The 14,138-nt window shown below is 49.7% G+C and overlaps 1 protein-coding gene across 1 annotated transcript in view; it reads right to left on the reverse strand.

Annotated features, from left to right (window-relative positions):
• Window positions 1-14,138, reverse strand: part of PLAUR (plasminogen activator, urokinase receptor) — a 15,649-nt gene continuing 1,511 nt past the window's right edge. Inside the window, exons 2-7 of the mRNA XM_003127198.6 lie at window positions 13,504-13,614; window positions 10,881-11,024; window positions 3,066-3,218; window positions 2,363-2,497; window positions 1,635-1,781; window positions 1-569 (exon numbers count right to left, since the gene is read on the reverse strand). Coding sequence (XP_003127246.2) covers window positions 316-569; window positions 1,635-1,781; window positions 2,363-2,497; window positions 3,066-3,218; window positions 10,881-11,024; window positions 13,504-13,614 — 944 coding nt within the window. The 3' untranslated portion in view covers window positions 1-315. The remainder of the gene's footprint in view (window positions 570-1,634; window positions 1,782-2,362; window positions 2,498-3,065; window positions 3,219-10,880; window positions 11,025-13,503; window positions 13,615-14,138) is intronic.

Genomic DNA, 14,138 nt, shown 5'->3' on the forward strand with positions numbered 1-14,138 from the left:
TTTGTTCACTGGTAGAAAAATCTTTATTTCCATATAAAATATTAAATAAAACAAATAATTAATAATAACAATAATAGCGGCAACAATATTCATCATAACAAGAGCTCTAGCCTGCTGGCCCGCAGCCTTTGTTTGGCTTTTCTCCTCTGCTTCTCACAAGTCTCCTCTGAGATAAGCATTCTGACAGCTGGGTACACGGAGGCTCAGAGAGGGCAGCACACTGGCCTGAGGTCACACAGCAAGTCGGCAGGGCTGGAGCTGAGGGAAGGGCGAAGGGGTCCCCTGGATCCAGCCAGGGCAGTGGGGGTGTGAGGTTCAGGTCCAGAGGAGGGTGCCTCCCCACAGTCTGGCAGTCATAAGCAGGGTGACAAAGAAGCTGAAGTAGGCAGGGTCAGGCCGCGTTGCGCCCCCAGTGCGGGGCCTGACATCCAGGGCTGGCTGGTTACAGCTATTTCCAGTACAGCAGGAGACGTTGAGATGGGTCAGGCTGAAGGCTTCAGCCACGTGGAGGCCTTGGCACCATGAAGGGGTTGCACAGCCTCTGACAGTGTAGCTTGGGTTCCCCAGGCCTGAGGAGAGAGGAGATCCTGTGAGACCTGGGGCTGGGTGACCCGCCACCTTGTGGCCGCTGCCTGGAGAAAGCAGCACTTTGAAGAATGGTCCCGGGACCCTGGGTTCCAGACCCTTCCAGGCGATATGTGAAGCCAACATTATTCTCACAATAATGCTAAAACATCATGCGGCATTTTTTTCCTCTCACAGGGGTTCAACAGGATTTCCCAGAAACCTCAGGGCGTGGGATCTTGCAACAGACTCAATGCAGACGCAGATATGAGGATCAGGCTGTCTTCTGTGAAGCCAGACATTAAAGAAATGCGAAATGCTAGAACAATGCCAGCCTTCTCGTTACATTTTTTTTTTTTTTCGTTTTTGGAAAATGTCTTTTCTTTTCCATAAAACAACTGTGTTATGCTCATCTGTCATGAGTTTCCTAGTTGTTCTTTTATTTTTTATTTATTTTTATTTTCATTTTTGGCCTCCCCATGGCATATGGAAGTTTCCAGGCCAGGGATCAGATCTGAACTGCAGCTGCGACCTATACCACAGCTGTGATAACGCTGGATCCTTAACCCACTGGGCCAGGCCGGGGCAGACCTGTGTCCTGGAGCTGCAGAGATGCTGCTGATCCCATTGTGCTACAGAGGGAACTCCAGTGGTTCTTTTAAAATGAATATATACATCTTTTAAAGTCTCTTAGTTTTCATTTCTAATGCAATAAATATCTACAGGTATAACTGACATAAACAATACATTTTAAGGGCATGAAGGACTTTTGAGACCCCAAAGTTTGAGGACCACTGGAATAGAGGGACCTGCCCAGGATGGCACAGCATGGACTCCCATGAGGTCCACAGGAAGTCCCAGCCCCAAAGTCCATGTTTCTGTGGCTCAAAGATCCAGTTCCTAATGAACAAGTCCTAATTCTTTACTATGCTTTGCACTCTCCTGAGTGAAGCCCCGCCTTTTTCAATAAGAAGATCCATCTCAATTAAATCCAACTTGACAGGAAGTCCCCTCTTGCAGAAGGCCGTTCCCCCCATAAGTATTCTCTCCCAGTCACCTAAGGGCCTCACCGTTAGTGCCTGTGGCTTCCAGACATTGATTCATGGGGCCTCGGCAGCTAATGAGGGCAGTCTCGTTAGCGGAACATCCATGAGTGCTGTTCCCCTCACAGCTGTAACACTGCAAGCCATTTGGAGGCAGCTTTTGAAGATCCAGGACTAGGGAGAAAAGGACACAAACCAAGGAAATTAGCACAGGGAGTTCACAGCATCACCCCCCCAGGACTCCCAACTCTCCACCCGAGATGTCATGGGGCCTCCTTGTGGCCAGGCTCGGAACAGCACCCACTTTGGGAGGGTTCTCCAGGGCCTGTGAGGGAAATCCCAGCTCCCTGCTACCCATGAGCCCCTTCCTGGTCCCTACCTGGCGGGCACTGGGTAAGACAAAACAGTCCCTGCCCTCAGAGAGCTTGCAGTTTGAAGCTACACTGTCCAATGTGGTAGCCACTCGCCACATTCGGTTGAATTGGAGCTGTAGCCACAAGCCTACACCACAGCCACAGAAATGAGGGATCGTTAACCCACTGAGGAAGGCCAGGGATCAAATCTGCATCCTCACAGACACGGTACTGGGTTCTTAATCCACTGAGCCACAACGGGAACTCCCCACACAGAATCCTTCTTTGAGGAGGGGCTTGGTAGGTTCATTTTTCAGAGGGGTTTGCTTGTGAGCAGCAGTCAGCCAGAGTGCACCTCCCTGCCCCAATCCTGGGCCTCACGCCAGGTCCCTTGCCCCTTACCTGGGCCCCCATTGCATTTGGTGGTGTTGCAGCACCGCAGGAAGTGGAAAGTGTGGTTATTGTGGAAGCCGGTGGGGCCGGGGCAGCCAGGAAGTTTGCCGCAGCCTCGGGTGTGGCGCTCATCCCCGGGACTCCCTGTAAAGGGCAGAGGACGAGGTCAGATTGCTGGTGAGGGGCTGAGACTGAATTCGCCAGCTGCCACAGTTGGCCATCCGTCCTCTGCTACCTCCTTCACTATACAGCCCTCATTGTCTTGGAGGCAGCCATCTGTCTAGCCAAAAGATACAACTTCCAGCCTCCGTAGGTATAGTCATGTGGCTAAGTTCTGGCCAGTGGGATCTAAGTAGGAAGGTTTTATGGCACTTCCAGAAAAGAGAACCTTCCCAAAAGGAGGGGTGCCCCCTTTTTGTCCCATCTTTTCCCTCCTCCTCCTTCCTGGAACTTGGGCACAAGGCCTGGAGCTCAGGCAGCCATATTGGACTAAGAGGCAAACTTGAGAATGGAAGCACTATGGAAGGAATGAGAAGGCATCTGGGTTCCTGGTGATTGTGGAACTGCCCTAGTGGCCCTGGACTTCCCCTCACTGGACTTTTTGTGAGTACTTTCTACCCTGCTAAAACCCCTGTTATTTTGGGGATTGTTCAGTACAGCCTTGGGGAGGAGCAAAGCAGGGAGGAGGAGCTGCTGGCAGGTGGGGGCTCACCTTCCAGGCTCCGGTGGGTTACCACATCCAGGCACTGTTCTCCAGGGTTGCGGCACTGCAGGCTCCTGTCCCAGCCCCGCTCACAGCTCAGGTCTGACGAGGCACAGGAAGCACATTCAAGGTAACGACTTCGGGGAAAGAAAGGAGCCCGGCCTGTTTGGGAAGGAGCAGGAGGGTGAGGCTCCATGGGGAGAGTCCTAGAGACCCAGCTCCCTTGAGGACTCACATCAGCATCAATCCTTCTTCATCCCACCCTTCAGCCATCATCAGGTCCTGCACGTGCCACCTCTTGAATCTTTCCAGAATCCATCCCTTCCTTTCCGGCTCCATGACCAGGTTAGACCTCCTTCAAAACCGGCTTCCTCCCTGGCCTCCTGGTTTCCATTCTTGCCCTTCCCACCCCAGTGCATCCCACACAGCCCTGGAAGGAAGTCTCTAATTCTCAAATCTGACCCTGCCTCTCCTCTGTTCAAAACTCCTCCGTGGGTCCCCGGTGCTCTCAGAATAAAATCCACAGAACTCAGAGTGGCATTCAAAGCCCATCAAAGGCTGGGTCCTGGCCACCCTTCCTGCCTCATTTCCCTCCCCCGGCCCCTCAGACTCTTTGCCACACAGGCTGCCCTCAGTCCCCGAGTGCATGTGCTGCCTGACACCCCGCTTTTGCATCTGCTGTTGCCTTTGCCTGGAACACTGTCCCTCGCTGCCTCCTTTCTGTATATCCTTCTCCTTCTGCAAGGGGTCATCCTCTCCAATTTCACCTCCTCCAAGAAGCCCTCTTTGACTTCCCAGGCTGGACTCCCCAGTCCCAGTCCTGCCCACTCTGGTGACAGGTCTGTTTCCCTCGCTGGATTCAGTCCCAAGAGGTAGTAGGGCCAGGGCTGTCTTGGTCACTACTGTGTCCCAATATGACCCAGAACAGGGCCAGAGCCAGAGAAGATATTCAAGAAATATTTGATAAGTGAATGAATGAATGGGAGAACGAACACTTACTTAAAACCCTTCTATTGCTCCCTGCGGTAGCCAACCTCGGAGATGGCCCCCAGTGAACCCTGCTTCCTGGTGTTTGTGCCCCTGTGTGGTCCTTTCCCACAAGGAATAAAGCTGACCTGTGGAACCAACAGGATATTGTGGCAATGATGGTGCATGGCTTCTGGGCTAGTTCATCTAAGACACTGCAACTTCTTCCTGACTCCACTGGATCACTGTCTCTGGGGGAAGCTGGGCCCTGTTGTACAGACACTCAGGCGGCCCCACTATGAGGTCTCCATGATGAGGAGCTGAGTCCTCTGCCACAACCATGGGAGCTTATTATCTCCATAAATGAAGGTACCCTGGGTGCCTTCCGATGACTGCGGCCTACTTTCATTCTTCCCTAAAACCCTGTGAAAGGAGTTCCCATTGTGGTTCAGGGGAAATTAATCTGACTAGTATCCATGAGGATGCAGGTGTGACCCCTGGTCTCGCTCAGTGGGTTAAGGATCTGGTGTTGCCGTGAGCTGTGGTGTAGGTTGCAGACGCAGCTTGGATCTGGTGTTGCTGTGGCTGTGGTGTAGGTCAACAGCTACAGCTCCGATTCAACCCCTAGCCTGGGAATTTCCATATGCTGTGGGTACAGCCCTAAAAAGAAAAAAAAAAACCCACAAAAACCAAACAAAAACCCTTGAAAGATCCAGAGCCACCTTGCTAAGCCACTCCCAGACTCTTGAATTCAAAAACTTTGTGAAATAATACACGCTTATTTTTGTTTTAAGCTCTGGCCCAATCTCTAATGCAGCAATAGATAATATACTACCCAACTGGGTCAGAGGTCAAAGCCTTACTTGATTGATCTGTGATAACTTTTTTCTCTCACATGCACCTTCCGGTCCAGGCCAAGGGGATGAGTTACTTTTCCCTGGAAACACCAGAGTCCTTCCTCGGTCCAGGTCTTGGCTCACACCATTCCCAAGCCTGGCATGCCCTCTTCTTCCTGACCCCAGATATCTGAGTTGAGTTTGGGCCAGGTCTTAGAGAAATTGGAGGGCTGCCTCAGCCAAGGCTCTCAACTGGCAGGCCAGCAGTTATAATTAGGTGAATCACTTACATCCAAAGCTGAATCTTCCCCACACCCTCGCAAAAGAAAAATAAGGCCAACTACCCATGTCTTCTCATAGGAACTACCATGAAAATAAAAACATGAATTGCCATCATTGCCAAAATAGCACCCGTGGGTCTTCTTCTTCCCATGTCTCTCTTCTAAATGTGGGTGATCCCCAGGCTCTGTCCTAAGCCCTTTTTTTTTTTTAATCATTTCTCATGATACACACTCTCTCCATGGGATATTATCCATTGACATGGCTTCATCTCCACCCATCTGCTAGGACCTCATAAATCTCTTTCCAGGCAAGATTTCTCTCTGGGCTTCACATCTGTACACCCAAGTGCCTCCTGGAGGTCCCCTGACTATCCATCAAATACCTGAATCTTTACATGCCCCAAACGAGACACCATCTTCTCCAAATTGTTCCATCTCCTGAGTTCCACATCTCTGAGATGGACCTAAGTCCCCTAGGGAGAAATCTGGCAGACTCTGGATACTCCTACAGCCCTGTCCTCTAGTTCTCTAATTCTTTGCTGTTTCTGATCTCCATTAAGCATGTCTATTGAGTTTCAGCCCCTATTCTCTATTTATTGGACTCATTTTAAATCTGGATTCCAGATTTCTGCTAAAAAAGATCCTGCTATTGTCTTGACTATGTTGATCATAGCTATTTAAGGTTCCCAGTCTAATAACTCCAATATCTAAATCATGGTAAGTCTGTTTCTTTCTTTTCTTTCTTTCTTTCTTTTTTTTTTTTTTTTTTTTTTGTCTTTTTGTGTTTTTCTAGGGCCACACCTGTGGCATATGGAGGTACCCAGGGGAGGGGTGTAATCAGAGCTGTAGTTGCCGGTCTACGCAAGAGCCACAGCAACACGGGATCTGAGCCGCATCTGCAACCTACACCACAGATCACGGCAACGCTGGATTGTTAACCCACTGAGCAAGGGCAGGAATCGAACCCGCAACCTCATGGTTCCTAGTCAGATTTGTTAACCACTGAGCCATGACGGGAACTTCAAGTCTGTTTCAATTGTTGGATTTTTCTCTTGGTTTCTGGTCAATTGGTCTTTTCTATTTCCTTTAGGATACCTTGCAAGTTTTGACCTTGTACCAGATATAGGAGACAATTTTTTTTTTTTCTTTTTATGCCTATACCCATGGCATATGGAAGTTCCTGGGTCAGGAATTGAATCTAAGCCACAGCTGTGGAAATGATAGCTCTTTTAACCCACTGTTCTGGGCCTGGGATTGAAACCACACCTCTGCAAGGAGTGGAGCTGCTGCAGTCAGATTCCTAACCCACTGCACCATGGTGGGAACTCTATGAAGAGAATTCTTTCTTCTTTTTCTTTTCAGGGCTGCACCTGTGGCATGTGGAGGTTCCCATACTAGGGGTCGAATCAGAGCTGCCACTGCTGGCCTACACCACAGCCACACCAACGCCAGATCCGAGCCGCATCTGTGACTTATACCACAGCTCACGGCAATGCGGGATCCTTCCAGGGATCGAACTGTGTCCTCATGGACACTAGTCGGGCTCCTTAGCTGCTAAACCACAATGGGAACTCCCATGAAGATGATTTTTAAAGGCTCTAAATGATCTCATCTTTTGCCAAAGAGGATTAGGTTTTCTTCCTGTTGAAGATTGGATGAAGGCGTTTTTATGGCTGGTCTATTTCAGTGTTGCCCTAACGCCTAGGGTGTGGTCTCAGAGGAAAGCCCAAGACCTCTCTTTCCAACTTGGCAACCTCAGTCCCCCAGCACCATATGTCTGCTGGAATCCCTCTTCAGTTCTGTAGTTTCCCAAATACTATTTTCTGTGAGTTTCTTGGAGCCTCACCCTATGCATGTACAGCTTGCCAATGACTTGAAGGAAATCTGCAGATTTGGGGACTCCCTTTTCTGTGGTTCCATGCATTCCAGGACTTCACTTCTCATTTCCCAGACACTCTGGCAGCCGCAGACTCCAACCTCTGCCTTTTCCGTCTCGCGATGATTTCTTTCTATTTGTGTTCTACTTCCCCTCCAGAACCGTGAATTACAAAGTGCGCTCAAGAAAAAAGCCAGCTTGTCTGTGGAACTCAGCTTCTGTGCTTCCCTTATTTCAAAGGCCGGAGCACCTCAACTTCCTCTCTTCATCTGCTGCTCTTGAGTGACTTCAATAACTTTCTAATTTGTCCAGCTTTCACAGCTGTCATTGGTGGTGGTGGGGGATCTGATACAAGAGTCTGCATCATGACCAGAACTGCAGACCCACCCCCTACATCTAATCCATCACTAAGTCCTGATTATCTACCTGCTAAATATTTCTTAAACCCATCTCCTTCTCTCCATCTGCACAGTGGACATGCTTTTTCTTCTTCTTTTTTTTTCTTTTTGTGTTTTGTCTTTTTAGGGCCATACCTGCAGCATATGGAGGTTCCCAGGCTAGGAGTTGAATTGGAGCTACAGCTGCCGGCCTACGCCACAGCCACGGCAATGCTGGATCCCTAACCCACTGAGCGAGGCCAGGGATTGAAGCCACGTCCTCATGGATACTAGTCGGGTTTGTTAACCACTGGGCCATGGCGGGAACTTCTGGACACTCTTCCCTATCTGGACAGCCTCACACACCTCCAAGTCAGTCTCCCCTCGCCTGTCTTCCGTCTACCATCCTTGCTTCTCTCCAGTCTATCTTCCGCTCTGAGGCCAGAATAACTTGTTAAAAAATACAAGTCTGATCTTGACACTCATTGCTTAAGCCCTTTCATGACCTTCCGTGTCCCCCGGGTGAAGTCTGTATTCCCCGCCGCAGCCTAGAAGGCCCTGGGTAATGGGACCTGACCAGTTTCATCAGTTCCTCTTGCCCCATCTCGTCCTTCCTCCAGCCCTGCTACTTTCACTCACCTCTAGGTCTTTGCATCGGATGCTCCCTCTGTCTGGACCACCTTTTCACTGTGGGTTATTTATTTATTTTTTTTTCTGGCTGCCCCATATGGAGGTTCCCAGGCCAGGGATCAAATCTGAGCCACAGCTGCAACCTATGCCACAGCTGCAGCAATGCCAGATCCTTAACCCACTGCGCCTGAGCTGGGGATCGAACCTGTGCTGCCAGAGAGACAACTCCAGGTCTCTAACCTGCTATGCCACAGCGCGAACTCCTCCACTGTCTTAACAGTCTGACTCCTACTCAGCCCTCAAAATCCAGCTTAGCTGTTGCTTCCTGTAGGAAACCTTCCCTGACCTGCATCAATGTCCCATAGCCTCTACTCTTAGTCATCCTGGCCTTGACCCCTCTGGTCTCTGTTTCCCCATCATTGACCTGACTTCTTTGCTGTCCCAGCTCTGACTAATGTGAGTCACAGCAGTCACTGTCTGGTGATGGGTCTGTCACACATATACAAACACACACTCGATTATGAGCCCCACAGGGGCAGGGCCCACAGCTGTCTTGGTCACTGCTATGGACCAAGTATCATGTAGGTACAGGATGTGGTTTAGCCAACGATTCTAATCAGCATGAGAAGGGTAAAATGGCATCAGAAATGGGGCTGATGGAGTTCCCTAGCGGCCTAGCAGTTAAGGACCTGGCATTGTTACTGCTGTGGCATGGGTTTGATCCTTGGCTTGGGAATTTCTATGTGCTGCGGGTGTGGTCAAAAAATAAATAAATAAAAAATAAATGGGACTGACATAGTTATATCAGTTATTAAATTACTGAATTGACAGCTGTTGCCCAAGCGCCCTGGTGGGCTCCTGACCACTCCCAACCCTTCCTTTATTTTATTTTTATTATTTTTTTGGCCATGCCCACGGCATGTGGAAATTCCTGGGTCAAGGACTGAACCTGCATCACAGTAGCAACCTGAGCTGCTGCAGTGATGACACCAGATCCTGAATCTGCTGAGCCACCAGAAAACTCTCCAATTTCCTCTTGAGAACTATCACGTCTGCAAGATTCACTACAGGGGCATCACCAGGCCCAGTAGGAAGCTTCCAGGGGAGTCTGTCCTGACTTGTCAATGCCTTCTGCCCTGGCAAACAGGTAAATATTTTGTCCTTTTTTTTTTTAGGGCTACACCCGAGGCACATGGAGATTCTCAGGCTAGAGGTCAAATCAGAGCTGTAACTGCCGGCCACAGCCACAGCCACGCCAGATCAGCTTGTGGCAACGCTGGATCCTAACTCACTGAGTAAGGCCAGGGATCAAACCTGTATCCTCACGGATACTAGTTGGGATCTCAATCTGCTGAGCCACAGCAGGAACCCCTATTGTTAAATATTTTGAATATTACTTCTGATTACAAGTATTACTAGGATTCAATTATTAGTGCTTTCTTTCAGCACATCTAACAGGGAGAGGAAGCTAGCATCCTCTCTTTTGTCACTTACTTGAAAATAAACATCTGATTCAGTCCCCGCCAACAGATAAAAGTTTGAGGGCAAGATAAATGACAATCTAACAGAATCAGGAAGGATGAAGAGCAAGAAAATACCCAGCGCATCTGCAGGCGTTCTGCTTGCTGACGTGTCGGTCGCCGTGACCCGCCTGGCCTGGACAATTTCCTTCCTCACCAGGGCCAGAAAGAGGAACGTCTGCCTGAACTCACACCATGGGTCTACCCTTCCCCACCCTTCCTCTCCTGTGAGACCTTGGGAATTTGAGCCTCTCTAAGTCTTTTTCCTTTTTGTTTTTTTGGCCATGCCCCCGGCATGCAGAAGTTCCTGGGCCAGGGATCTAATCTGCGCCCCCAAGCCATAGCAGTGACAAAGCTGAATCTTTAACCTGGACCACCAGGGAACGCCTCTAAATCTTTTTCTGAAACTGACCAGAGCCCAAAGCCATGAAACTCAACAAAAAACCTTATGGAGGTAGTTCTTGCTGTGGCTCAGCAGGTTGAGAACCTGACTAGTGTCCATGAGGATGCAGGTTTGATCCCTGGCCTCGCTCAGAAGGTTAAGGATCCAGCCTAAGTTGTGATGTGGCTCAGAGCTAAACATTGCTGTGGCTGTGGTGTAGACCAGCAGCTGCAGCTCTGCTTGGGCCCCTAGCGTGGGAACTTCCATAGGCTGCAGGTACGGCCTTAAAACACAAAAACAAAAACAAACATGAAATTTCTTTGAATTTTCTTCCCCTTTAACTCAAGGATCGTCAATTCTAAGAAACTTTCTGGGCCCACCGTCTGTCTGATCCCCTCCTCTCTGATGTGCCTTAAGAACTTTAAGTCTCTGGTATCTCTAGTCTGCTAAGGGACCAAGACACAAAGCATCTATTGCCCGAACCATCTCCTGTCCCCTGAGAAAAGTTAGATGGCAAAACTGCAGTGAGGAACCTCACCTATCCCTCAAGCGGTGTGTATAGCTTCTAAAGGAAGGTGTTGCATCTTATACAAAACAACGACACACACACAAGACACGTACAGGATGAGAAAGGATTAGGGATGGGGTGTGTGTGCAGTTGGGAGTGGGATTGGGGACAGTCTGATATGAGATGGGGTTGATTGGGGGATGGAGTTGACATGTGTTTGGAGGGAAGATGGGTTTGCATTTGGGAGTGTTGGGAGTAAAACAAAGTTGGGGATGGGATTGAAAGTGAGGCTGGGCTGGGGATGTATTTGGGAGAAGGAAAGGTCTGAGCTGGGGTCAGGCATGGAGTTGGGGTGGAGGTAGGATAGGACTGGGATGGGATCAGGATGGGGATAAGGCTGAGGTGGGGATGCTTTGGGGCTGGGGATGGCAAGCACTGCCCTACTCACCAGGACTGGGCCGGTTGCACAAATTGGAGCCACACACGGCCTCTGTAAGGGTGACGATCTGCAGGTCTGTCCGATAACTCATGGTCCTGTTGGTCTTCTCCGGGTGGGCACAGCCTCTCTCCACCACCTCCAGCTCCTCACCTCCTGCGAGGAAAGTCTCTTTGTCACCCCACGGGCTCTGCTGGGCCTAATCAGCCTCTGGGGTGACCTGGTTATAAGGTCACCCACTCCCAGGGCTGATCCCTGCCCAGGCCTCTCCTCTTGCTCGAATCCAATTCTATCTTCTCTAGAGTTATCTCCCCCCTACCGCGCCCCCGCCCCTCCAGTGTCTCTCTTAGTGACACCACTATCTCTGGGAACTTCTGGATCCATCTACCCCTCCCTCTCAGCTTGGTACGCTTAGCAGGGACATGCCTCTAATAGGAATCTTTTTTTTTTTTTTTTTGTCTTTTTGCCTTTTCTTGGGCTGCTCCTGCAGCATATGGAGGTTCCCAGGCTAGGGTCTAATCGGAGCTGCAGCCGTTGGCCTACGCCAGAGCCACAGCAACAGGGGATCTGAGCCGCATCTGTGACCTACACCACAGCTCATGGCAATGTGGGATCCTTAACCCACTGAGCAAGGCCAGGGATTGAACTCGCAAGCTCATGGTTCCTAGTCGGATTCGTTAACCACTAAGCCACGATGGGAACTCCCTAGTGGGAATCTTTAAAGGAAGATGCTTCGAGCTTACCAAAAAGTATAAGAGAATGATATAATAAATACTGTGCATTCATCACTGAACTTTATAAAATATGAGCATTTTGCCATATATGTTTTCAGATATTTTTTGAAAAAAGACACCAAATTTAAAAGATAGGTAGCTCCCGTTGTGGCTCAGCCAATTAAGAACCGGACTAGTGGAGTTGCTGTTGTGGCTCAGCAGAAATGAATCTGACTAGTATCCATGAGGTTGCAGGTCTGATCCCTGGCCTTGCTCAGTGAGTTAAGGACCCAGCATTGCCATGAGCTGTGGTGTGTAGGTTGCAGATTCAGCTCAGATCTTGCCTTGCTGTGGCTGTGGTGTAAGCTGGCAGTGGCAGCTCTGATTTGACCCCTTAGCCTGGGAACCTCCATATGCCGCGGGTGCGGCCCTTAAAAAACCAAAAAAAAAAAAAAAAAGATAGTTAGTTAGTAATTCCCCCTGTGGTGCAATGGGATCGGCGGCCTTTTGGGAACACTGGACACAGGTTCGATCCCTGGCCCCTGGCACACTGGGTTAAGAATCCAATGTTGTGGCAGCTTCAGCTTAGGTCACAACTGCAGCTTGGATCTGATCCCTGGCCTGGGAACTCCATACTCCACATGTCAGGTAAATCCTGCTGCTTACCACCACCCTCCCAATCCCATTCCCCTTATGCCCATCCAGAGGCAACCTCTGGTGCAACTCTCACACTCTCTAAGTGTAACAATATATACTATCATTTATTTGCAGATTGAGGAATTTCTGGATCAATATTTTGCAAATTGATTCATTTATTTTTGGCTGGGCCCACAGCGTGTTAAGTTCCTTCCTGGGCCAGGGATCAACCCAGAGTCACAGCAGTGACAATACACAACTCTTAACTGCTAGGCCACCAAGAGAATCTCTATTTTTTTAAATTTTTGTATACTATTTATTCAAAAGGTATCAGACTTTGCAATACACTTTTTTTCCTCTCAATCTTAAGTTTCTTTTTCTTTTCTTTTTTTTTTTTTTTTTTTTTGTTGTTGTTGTTATTGCTGTTGCTATTTCTTGGGCTGCTCCCGCGGCATATGGAGGTTCCCAGGCTAGGGGTCAAATCGGAGCTGTAGCCACCGGCCTATGCCAGAGCCACAGCAACGTGGGATCCGAGCCGCGTCTGCAAACTACACCATAGCTCACGGCACCGCTGGATCGTTAACCCACTAAGCAAGGGCAGGGACCGAACCTGCAACCTCATGGTTCCTAGTCGGATTCGTTAACCACTGCGCCATGACGGGAACTCCTCAATCTTAAGTTTCTTATTTAGACACAGTCTGGTGCGCCACAGACTTGAGATGTATCCATGTTAATACTTGGAACCTTAGTTCCTTCCTTTAAGCTGCGGTGGGTTATAATATGTGACTATGCCATGTTTCTCCTCTGCTGACCACTGACTTCAGGTTCTTTCCTGTTTTTCATATCACAAACATACTGTTAAGAACTTTTTTTTTTTTTTTTTTTTTTGGTCTTTTTAGGGCCACACCGCCGGCATGTAGAAGTTCGCAGACTAGGGGTCAAATCAGAGCTGTAGCTGCCGGCCTACACCACAGTCACAGCAAATCCGGATCTGAGCTTCCTCTCTGACCTACACCACAGCTCAAGGAAAGGCCAGATCCTTAACCCACTGGGCGAGGCCAGGGATCACAACCACACCTCATGGATCCTAGTTGGGTTCGTTTCTGCTGGGCCTCGATGGGAACTTCCCTTGTCAGATTTTTAAATGCTTGTCAACCTGGTGGGTCTTGAGTCTCATTGTCTTTTTGGTGCGCATTTCCCTGATTTTTTGCTAGATAAGGTTTTTCAGTCACTCGCATTCGCATTCCCTGCCTGGAGGTGGTGGTGGGGGCACTGGGGGAGCTCACCTTCCCTGGTGTGCAGGATCGTGGTCCTGCAGAAGTCCTGGCCAGGGGCACATTCTTCCACTTTGCAATTCCCGGTCCTCTTGCAGAGCATGCATTGCAGGCCCCAGGAGGCTGGGGCAGAGGGAAGGAGAGTGTTATTTCTCAGCACCAGGATCCCCCTCTCGCCTCCTTAAGCCCTAACACCTGGGACCAAGTCTCCAGGCCTCGTGCCCGCCCCGGGGTTCCAGCCAGCTGTACTTCGAGCCTATCTTTAGGCCAACGTCCTAACCCCGCGCTCTACCCTGAAGACCTTTCCCCGACTACAGGTCCTTCCAAGGCCCTGCTCTCGCTCATTTCCCCTTTAATTCTGTCGGCGCCGGGCCCATCCTGAAAGTCTGATACCCCAATGTCTCTGCGCGTGTGGACGTTCTAGCCCAGCTCCCTTTTAGGTCCTTTCCTCCACCCCGCCCGCCTTCGGTCTGTTTGGCCTCGAGAGCTCTTCTAGGGGTGTTTACCCTCACCGACACCAGCGGATTTTTACTTTCTTTCTTTTTCTTTTTTTTTTTTTTTGTCATTTTTTTGCTATTTCTTGGGCCGCTCCTGCGGCACATGGAGGTTCCCCGGCTAGGGGGTCGAATCGGAGCTGTAGCTGCCAG

The sequence above is a fragment of the Sus scrofa genome, chromosome 6 (assembly GCF_054392235.1).
Source record: "Sus scrofa isolate SSC_HxYL_T2T_F1_AM1 chromosome 6, Sscrofa_HxYL_maternal_Yorkshire_Landrace_v2.0, whole genome shotgun sequence".
Classification (NCBI taxonomy): Eukaryota; Metazoa; Chordata; class Mammalia; order Artiodactyla; family Suidae; genus Sus; species Sus scrofa.